At 53.5% G+C, this 9,893-nt stretch overlaps 1 protein-coding gene across 2 annotated transcripts; it reads right to left on the reverse strand.

Annotated features, from left to right (window-relative positions):
* Nucleotides 1–4,299: 4,299 nt before the first annotated feature.
* Nucleotides 4,300–9,675, reverse strand: SHISA2 (shisa family member 2). 2 transcript variants are annotated; one of them, XR_015257485.1, is made up of 3 exons: nucleotides 9,371–9,675; nucleotides 6,474–7,356; nucleotides 4,300–6,369 (listed from the first exon to the last, which is right to left on the reverse strand). XR_015257485.1 is itself a non-coding variant. In XM_086739503.1 (2 exons), the coding sequence occupies exons 1-2, from the start codon at nucleotides 9,672–9,674 to the stop codon at nucleotides 6,803–6,805; spliced, it is 858 nt and encodes a 285-aa protein (XP_086595629.1). In that variant the 5' UTR covers nucleotide 9,675; the 3' UTR covers nucleotides 4,300–6,802. The 2 variants fall into 2 exon arrangements, 1 of the variants encoding a protein (XP_086595629.1); XM_086739503.1 differs by having other exon boundaries at nucleotides 4,300–7,356.
* Nucleotides 9,676–9,893: the final 218 nt, after the last annotated feature.

Consider the following 9,893-nt stretch of genomic DNA (forward strand, 5'->3'; position numbering starts at 1 on the left):
TCACAAACATTCAGCACAGTTGTCACAGAAAAAACAAACAAGACTAGTTTGTTGGTCTGGATGGATGCTGTGGAGCTGGTGGTACTTGCTGGTAACCAGTAAGGCAAAAGGAGCACATCCCGCTCCCTCGGAAGAAAGAAGACTGGAAGAAAGGGACCGTTGGGTTGGGTTTGTATAATGCACTGGTTTTGTAACTGTGCTGGTCCATCTCCTCCCTTCCTTTGTCCACGTTGTGGAAGGAACTGCCTGCAATCATACTAATACAGGCTTTTGGCTGGAAAAATGTAACGTGGTCCTGGCGTCGGTTCATTTGGATGTACCTGGTACTGGAGCTTGAACTGTGTGCCTAGATCATCCCTGTTAATTAAATCCGGTATAACGACTATACACGTTTACCCATACATAGTGAAGGTGGCATTTTAGCTTTTAAACTGAGCACCTGATTCTGACTGCACAGTAGGTTTACAGCAGTTGCTTTTGGTTTGTCCTGATGTAAACGGAGAATTACTTTTTTCCCATAACGAGACATTTACAATCACACATAGACTGGCTGATGTGTGAAGTCGATAGAGTTTTTTCTCTCAAAAGCAAATATTGAGGGAATTAGGAGCTGCATAAGCCAATGTTTGCCATTCAGGTAATAAATCATAGCAGAGACTGCACAATATGCTGGCATCCTCATCTCAGAGAAGCGACGCCATGTAACAGGTCAGGCTCGCCCTGGTGCGAGTGGCTGCAGCGCAATCGAGCTGTGGGGAGGTTGTGGTCCAGCAGAGCTCACTCTGTGCCCAGCAGCATCAAATGCTCTGCCAGCCTGTCCCCGACAGCTTTCAAAGTGCTTTCCAGACCTGAATGAAGGAAGTTGCTCAAAGTCTTGGAAGGGAGATAGATGATAACTTTTAGTGCTGCGTCATTACTGCTGTTTGACACGATGTTCACTTGCCCTGGCTTTGCAGCACCAGTAGAATCCAAAGTGGGGCCTTCCTATTTTTTCATTTTTAGGTTAATTGCCAAAGACAAACCAAGGTAGACTGCGCACTGAGCTGCTTCAGCAGCTGGGTGTACCCATGCCGCCTTGCCCAGTGCAGAGGGTGACTGTTTAAATTGTTACCCATGTGGTTTTGTCTCATCAGAAATAACCACAAAAATTGATACACATTAAGAAAAAGTAAATTAACCTTCTTTTGACAAAGCCAGCTGCCAGTACGATGCTGGAGGTGCTTGCAATCTGAGAGCTGTGATTCACGTTACACTCCAAAGAGGTTTTTCTTCCCTCTTCTAATGAAAATCAGGGAGTAAGCAGATACTTGACCTCTGCAACACCTAGCAAGTTTTCAGCCATGCCTAGCGAAACATTTGCTGCCTTGGTCTCAGAATTTGGCAAACTAGGAAGGTGACATCTTTGATGTTAAATGGGCACATGTTCTTCTAATGAAGCTGTGCCTCTGCTCATTAACCCAGGTGCCCCTGTGAAAGGTCTGGCTCAGCAGCTGTGGCAGCGCGATGCCCAGGTCCCTGCAGGGCACAGGACTGGCGTAGGGGCGCGCAGGAGATGATGGAAAAGACACGAGGCCCTCGGAAAATGTGAACAAACCAGTGTGGAGGAGCTGGAGAAGGTGAGAGGTGCAGGGTCATGAGCCAAGTGGGGTCAGTGTGCCCAGACTTTCCAGTTATAAAGAACAAATTAAGCCAGTCCTGTCACAGGGATTAAATGCTTCACTAAAGGACAGGGGACACTCTGAGCCCCCAGGGAGGGCAGGGTCTCACTGAACTGCCTCCAGTGTCGATGGGGAAGGAGAGAAATGATGTCACAGGCTCAAGTAACTTGTTCAGTCTATTTGCAAGTGATCCAGGGCAGGAAAATGTTGCAAACCCCACTGAGGAAAGCGAAATAACACAAAGGGACCTACAGAGAAGCAAGAAATACGAGCAGGAAACAATAAAATGAGATTCAGCTTGGAAAAATACAAAGGAATACATGTGGGGAATAATATTTAGTAACAACTTCAGTGGGAGGAAAAGAATGGGAAAGCAGAAAATCTGGAGGGGAAAGAGGAGCTCCAGCAAGACCCAAAAAAACACGGCAGACTGCGTATTTTGAAAGAGAGGTTAATGTGCTGAGCTGGGACCCAAACCCCAGCTCACTCTCCTGTGGGCCTTATGGGACATGTGTAAGTGATGGCCTCTAATTGCACCAAGCTCCACTTTCCCTGGATAAACACTGTGATGGCTGGTTACAGCTGTATGGGGGGGCACACAAACCTCCTGCTAAGGGGGAAGGAATGGGCTTTGTCCTCTGACCGTGCCTGGCTGATAGGCCAGACATTTCAGAGTGGTTCTCCCTGTGCGTGGTGTGAGAGGGCCATGACACTGATGATGGTTTCCTGCATGGCTCGCTGGTTTGTGCACCTTGGGTCAGCCAGGCCCCCTGTCATGCTGTGAGCACCCACCAGCACAGCTTTGGGTCAGCGTGGTCTGAGCCCAGTGGGTTGCCTACGGCTGCCTTGGGGGCACCTCTGTGCCCATGGTTCCCCATGGGAGGGCACTCGCAGGTGTGCGCTACGGGCGAACCTGCGCCAGCCCAGCCTGCGTGGGCCTTGCTGGCTTCTCCCCACCACCACTGCTTTCGGGGCACAGCCTCACTGGCGCAGTACGGTAGTGAACACCTCAGCGCCTTCGATCATAGGTAGCAGTCTGCTCAGAAACAGGCGCTGGAAAAAGGACTTCATGCACTTTAAACTGCAAGGGAGCGAGAATATAAATTTAAGGGGGTGTAAACAGCAGGAAAAAAGGAGGAATTGTTTAGGGCAGTCTGGGAAGACAGGACTGCATAATGGGCTGAAATTGAGCAAGCAAAAAAAGACATGCTGCGTCTGAGGGTGGGTTTCCGGAGCTGTGCGTCATCTCGCAGTGAGCTGCGTGACCTGCTGTGGAGAGCCCCACCGGGGCAGGTGGCCAGGGCTGCAGGGTGGGTGAAACGATGGCAGGAGTGTTGCCATTGCTTCATACAGCTATGCAAGGCTGAAAAAAAACTATTTACCAGCCACGCAGCAGGTTTAGAAGGGTGGCCATGATTGTTTTTTTTAAATGCTCAGATTTTAGGCTCTTGCATTATCACTAAAAGGGGAAGAGAGGAGCCCCTACAGAACAGCAGCCGTGCTCGTCCTGGTCCCTGGGCAGAGCTCAGCCCCGGGCTACCAGGGTGTTCCAGTTACTGTATCCTTCTGGTTGACAACCAACTAGACCCTGGGTCTAGCACTGTAGCCTACAAAAAAAAAAGGTAAATAAATAAATAAATACATCTTTCATAACCACTACTTGTGCTTGGTCAGCGTTTATCAGCAACAGTTTCCACACTCTCTTTCCCCATCCTGTCCGTAGTCGTCATGTACAGAAGGAAAAACCCTACTCCTCTAACTACACAGTTTTCACAGAAGCTATTGGTCAAAGTACTCATCACCTCAGCACATCTGCTCTAAGCCATGGCTGACCCCCTTCCTTCCCAGCTTTCTCCTTCCAGCTCTGCTCCTTCACCTCCCCGGACAGCAGGAAGCTGTGGTATTTTGCGATGCGCAATGTACAGACTGACCAAGGCTACAGTTTGCCCAGCCTGTTCTTTCCTATTTATTTGAGTCCTCAACATGTAGAGCCGACAAGGCCCAATTTCCTAGCCGTGCCCTTGCTGCTCCCCAGCCGCCTGTCTGCTTGGCCTGGCAGCCCTGGTGCTGGCATCGCCAGTGGCAGAAGGCAGCAGATGCCAGGAAAGCAAAGCGGCCTTGTCCCAGACTGAATTAGGCCCCTGGCACATTTGGTGAGGTTTTTTTTTTGGTCTCATGGGGATGGTGTCTGCTCAAGTGAGAAGGGACCCTATGTAGAGGGCAGTGGGAACAGTGCAGCCATTTACTGAGTTATGCGCTCAAAATGCTTAACTGGTAACCATGAATCCCACTGAAACTGCCACTTGCTGCAAAGCATTTGGCATTATTTGGAAAGGGGGAGCACGTTGGGGCCAGGGGCTCTGCCCCTCCACCTGTGGCTCCCCAGCCGCCCCTCTCCCTCTTCCCCTTTCCCCTCGAAGAAGCCCCCCTCAGACTTGTCCCTGCTGGGGCACAGTCAGCCATGTTAATTGTTTTTACTGTTATTCTTTAAAAATACAGCCAAAAAAAAAAAATTAAAATTAAAAAAAAAAAATTTTTCCCAGGGTCTGGAGAACTGCGGTGGTCAGATGTGCTCTTGTAGACAAAAAGTAGAGCATTGACTGAAGAAAGAAACCCATAACAAAGCAAACAAAAACAAAGCCACACCATAAAATATTTATTAAGAAACAAAGGAGGCTTTTTTCTTCATTTGTAAGAAACACTTTAAAGCAAGTGCCCTTTCAGAAATTTAAAAGCTATAGCAAATGGTAACATTGGTTTTACATTATTGTACATGACATTAAAAACCCCCACATCTCACAAACTTCCTTTTATTACAACTCAGGTTTCTCTGCCTTCAGTTGTAAATTAAATTTCTACAGAATTAAATTTAACTTATTTTTTTTTTTTTTAACAAGTAAACAATATACAAAGAGGTTCACCTGAATTTCATAGGTCAGAGGAGGTGTCCTTGCCAGGGCGCGTGCGAGGCAGAGAGCGCGCTGGCAGGGGGAGACGGGAGCTGCCTTGGCGCGCAGCTGGGGACGCTCACGCGTGCAGGGATGGGCTTCTCTTTGGGCCATGCAGCCACAGACTGGATCCCACCCAGGGCCAGCTCCGGGATCCCACCGCCAGCTCCTGCCAAAGCCCTCAGCGCCCTACAGCATCTGGGCCCCTAATGCAGACCCGGCTTTGCAAGGTCAGCGTGACTGAGCTGCTTCACTTGCCTCAAACAAAATTTGGGAAGGTAGGAACCTAATGCTCCATGAGACCCGTGGGCAGGCGAGGGCCTTTGAAAAATCCCACAGCACGGTGCTGCGCGGGCAGGGCAGAGCGGGCACCCAATGCCTCCCGCAGCCGGACGCTGCCTCGCCAAAGCCGGGGTCTCCTAAGCCAATCTGCCTGCCCAGGCCCTGAATGGGGCGAGGGCAGCCAGGAACAGCGGATCCGGGATAAATTACCTATTCATTTTCCTGTGTTGGTGGTCAAACCATTCCTGCCCGCTGCAGACTGCCTGTGTGTGTGTGTGGCATGTTTACGAGTAAACCATCGGCTTTGGCAACGCTTCCGCACAGATACGTAATTTAAAAACAGACATACAAAAAAAAAATAGTAGTATCAATCACAGTTATTGCTCCATACTGATACAGTATCAGACAATAAGAAACCTTTTTATCGGCTCTGGTCTGGTTACAGTGATTGCCCGGTTTTGGCACACGCCCCCCCCAGCCCTCTCTTGCTGCGCTTCAGCTGAAGAACCAATGGATAGAAACACACAGACGACTTTTTTTCAAGACACAAACACAGCCTTAAGTAGTTTGTTGCATCCAGGGCGATATATTGCCATGAGCACCATCTGATTATTCCCAGCAAGCTGCTGCCTCTTCAGCCCAGAGAGGTATTTTCTTTTTCCCCAGACGAAGCAAAGCAAGACGGAGCCAGCAGCTCCAGAGCAAAAAGTGTCCCGTCCCACCTGGCACTGTGCCTCTTCCCTGACCCCCATGGCATCACGGGGAGCTGCAAGCACCCTCATCCTTTGGTTGGGCCTTTTTCCTTATTTTTAAATACAGCTGTGCCTCCCTCATCCCCAGCCCCATGGGTAAAGAAAAAAAGGGGATGGGTTTCAAACCTGTGCCAGCCCCAGGTTGGGGCGGCTCTGCTCGACCCCCATGGAGGAGGGCTGGGGGGGTGGGCTGGCAGGAGGACAAAGCCCACTTTCTTATGATCAGACTCAATCACAAGCAGGGGTTAGGGCTGACAGCTTCGTGCACATTCGCACGGGTTTACTGTTTCATGGGAAGTGAGGTTAAATCAGGCGTGTTCGGAGCCACAATCCGACCTTTCTCTGCACCGGCAGTTCCAGCTCAGATGCCGTTAGCTGCACCAAGAGCTCTGCTGAGCGTCAGCCAGAGCAAGCACCTCGTACCCTGTTTCTCGTTAAAAGTTCACAAAGAGAAAGTCTGTGCAAACCACTACTGGGTCCTGATCTTGAGGCAAAACCAAATCAAGAAGGGTTTCAAGTGCACCGGAAGGAAGAGCCGAATAATTCACAATACCGCGGACAAAGAAAACTGGTCTTTGCAAGACTAAGCCTTGCTTGGCATTGCACCCTGAACCAGGGGTGCGTAAGAAACTGGCGGGGGCCAGTACCAGCACCCGGCACGCAGAGATTGCACAGTTCGGCTCGCGGCTGTGATTTGTGTGCAAAGCAACAGGAAACGTCATGAAGGAACTGGGAGAGGAGAAAAGAGATTTCTTAAGTACTGCGGGCTTGTACAGTGTAACAAAACTCTTTCCTAGGAATTAATCAGGCAGATACTTCTGACCATGTCATACCTGAAGGGCACTTAACGGCTCCGGCATTTATCTCGCAAGTACAGTGATGTGAAATGCATATGCATTTTCAGCGTAATCCTTCGCCGCTGTAAATCACGCGCTGGAATGAGAGCGTATCTGGCAGCGTTAATTCAGAGAGATCATCCTACAGTTTCTGGCAACGGACCCCGATGAAAATAAATGGTTTATAAACACCGTCTGACATGCATGAGCCTTTAAAATTATTTACAAGTGATGTTCTGGGAGCTTTGTTCCGAGGAAGTATTTCTCCTCCGTTCAGTTCAGATATTAAAATCTGCCGGGTGGGGAGGGGGAGGAAGGTGTCAGCGCTACACAGTCACAGCTGGGTACATCTTCTGCTCGCTGCTGGCGTGCGGGTAGGGAGACTGGATCTGCCTGTAGCCGCTCTGCAAACCGTCAAGGAAGGGGGGCACTGGGGTCAGGGGCATTGAGTCGTGCTGCACAGCGTAGCCCACGTACTGGGGGTGCAGGTACTGGCCCTGGTGCGGCACGATCTGGGTAGCCTGCTGGCAGTTCAGCACCGAGAAGTTCGTTGGCATGTTGACGTAGACGTTATTCATTGTCCCTTCCGGCAAACAGCAGTTGGTCTGGGACCTGGTCGGGGGGGCTCTGGCCCCCGAGTTGGCACTGGAGCTGGAGCTGGCGGCCGTGCTCGACTGGCGGGAGGAGGAGCCCCGGGAGGTGCTGGCACTTGGGATCATGGGGATGGTCTCCATCAGGCGGGTGCCCCCAGGGGCTCGGCTCTGCTGGGGCTCCTGTTTGGGCCGCAGGCATCTGCAGCAGCAAGCTGCCACCAGTGACCCCAAGATGATGAAGGCGACGAATACAGATCCAACGATAAGGAACGGCACGTAGATGGGCACTGCAACAGCAAGGAAAACATCATCACTGGGGGACAAGGACCAAGCTCAGCAGTTCTTGCAGAAGGTCCCGTCCCGCTGAGCCCCCGCTGAGCCCCCCTCCCTTTAGCATGGGTCAATGCACTAAAAGCTGCACATGCAGTCAAGCTTTTTACACAGGGAGGATGAAAAGGGCTGCTGAAGCCAACAGCCGAAGTTCCCAAAAGCATCTTTCAAGTTATGAGCAGGAAGGAAAGCGCACAGCTCACGCCTCGAGGGAGGCCAGCTTGCTCCTCCTGATGGCAATCTAGTCCACATCCACCACCGGATGTCCACAGGGCACCGATCTTGCTTCCAATATACCCCACTGGAAAAATCAGGCCAGAGAATGCCAGGTTTGAACAGCGTCGTGGGGAGATACTTTGTGGGCAGGATCCCTGCTCAAGGCTCGGGAGCACGGGGCAGTCAAACCCCAGTGCTGCATTGCAACCCTCCCCATCACCCAGCCCTCTCCGGCCGCTGTCACCCCTGGGGACAGGCGGACAGTTGAGCAGGCGTTACAGGGGCTCTGCCACCCTGCAGCACCAGGGTGAGTGTCCGGCTGCTCTGGGTTTGGGGAGAAACCACAGGGCGGGTGGTGGGGCGACAGCACCACGCTCCAAAGCTTCGCTACCAGCACCCCTCCTTATAAGGTGAGAAGGGACAGCAGGGCAGGAGGAACACAGGTGGGTGAGGGGTGGTACAGGCGATGGATGCTCCAGCAGTGGGATTGGGAGCCCAACAAAGTGGATGGTGAACACCATTCTTGAATGACCTGGGCTCCGGTCGCTCTACGCTCCTGGAGAAAAGGCGGCTTTCTCTGCCTCAGTAAGAAATCTGCACGGATATATCCAGGGATAACAAGGGGAAGGTGCCTCCCTTCAGCGCCTGCGAATGCTCTGGACAATGCGCCTGGGCTTCACCATTTCCACCAAAACCTGGCAGCCCCGAGACTCAGGCAGGGCTGTGGATCCCTGCGTGACCGGGGCCAACGCAGCCGCTGCTAGGGACGTGCGCTGGGCACAGGGAACACAGCTGCCCCTCCTATCAGTCAGCCCGTGCCAGCACAGCGCAGCAGCTCCCAAACCTGCTGAGCAGTAAATGCCAATTGTTCAGAAAAATGCCTTGTTCTTGGAACTGCAAAGTGTCCACTCAAATCAGAATACCTCCTGATGATATCAAGTTATCGACCAAAAGGCCACATTTCTCCCATTTCTTCTGTAATTTTTTTACACTTTTCAAACAAAAGGCTTGCAAAAAAAATTGTCTCAAATTCTGCGCCCAGTGCTCGGGTAGCTCTCAAGCAGGTGCACGCACTTGCTACAGACGGCAACGCACAAGTTTTCCGAGTAAATCTGTCCCAATTATAACATCACTTCAGGCTACTTCTGGCGCGCTCAGCACGCGGGGACGGCAGCGGAGGTGCTGGGAAGCCAGCGAGGTTTTGTTTTTTGAAACAGTAGTAGAAAGACTCGAGTTTATCCTTGACATTCAATCTTGTAAAAAACACTCCTAAGCTGGTGGAGGGGGGCATCTGAGCTGGAAGAACGCAGACAATTAGACCGGGGACCAGCCAGAAGTCGTTCTGAAATGTCACGTTACTTCTTTGTTGCTGATATGGGCTGTCTGGGGTTTTTTTCTTCCCTTTTTAACTGTGAGCACAAGGGGGGCTGAGGAGCCGCCTCGGAGCGGTGGCAGAGCCGCACACGACAGACAGCTTGTCCCAGGCTGTCGGAAAGCGGTGTCACCCAGTTTTCAAGCAGGCAGGGCTCGCCTTCCAGCTAACGGGGAGCGAGGGGGGACACGCAGCGAACCTGGATTCTTTTCCCCGTTTAGCGGCCGCGAAAGGGCTCGGCTGCTCCCTCACGCCCCCACCCATTCCACCCCACGACTCCCTGGCCGGGAGAGCCGGCGACAAGGGGAAGGAGCGTCCCAGAAGTTCGCCCTGCACCCATGGCGGACCCTCAGGGGGGAACCGCGGGGCCGGGGCCGCCTCACCTGCCGCGCCGTCGGGGCCGTCCTTGCCGGGGCGGCCCGGCTCGCCGCCGCCCAGCCGCCGGTCGTTGTCGCAGGCGCCCTGGTCCAGGCGGGCCTCGGCGCTGGAGCAGCAGTAGCGGAGGGCGCAGCTGCCGCAGCAGATGGTGGCGTCGCCGCCGTCGAAGCGTTCGGGGCACTGGAAGCCGTCCCGCCAGCCGCCCTGCCCGTCCAGCCAGCCGTGGCAGTACTCGCCGCTGGCCGCGGCCCCCGCCGGCAGCATCCAGCCCAGCGCCGCCAGCAGCAGCCAGCACCGCCCGCCCCGCATGGCGCCGACGGGGCTGCGGTGGGGGGCGGGAGCTCGGTCAGAGCCCCCCCGCGCCGGGGCCGCACCGCCCGGCCCCCCGGGGCGTGCAGCCGCCGCGCTGCGGGGAGTCTGGCCGCGGGTCCTGCCGCCGCCGCATGCCCGGGGTTGGCCCGCGGGGTGCGGAGCCGCCGGCGGTCAGGACCGGTCGGGCGGCGCCCCGCTACTCGCTACGGCCTCCCC

This window comes from Chlamydotis macqueenii, chromosome 1 (assembly GCF_036417535.1).
Source record: "Chlamydotis macqueenii isolate bChlMac1 chromosome 1, bChlMac1.mat, whole genome shotgun sequence".
NCBI lineage: Eukaryota > Metazoa > Chordata > Aves > Otidiformes > Otididae > Chlamydotis > Chlamydotis macqueenii.

Coding starts and splice junctions, on each gene's coding strand:
- SHISA2 (XM_086739503.1), bottom strand. CDS start 9,674: ATGCGGGGCGGGCGGTGCTGGCTGCTGCTGGCGGCGCTGGGCTGGATG. Junction 7,357..9,370: donor CGGCCCCGACGGCGCGGCAG/GTGAGGCGGCCC, acceptor TTGCTGTTGCAG/TGCCCATCTACGTGCCGTTC.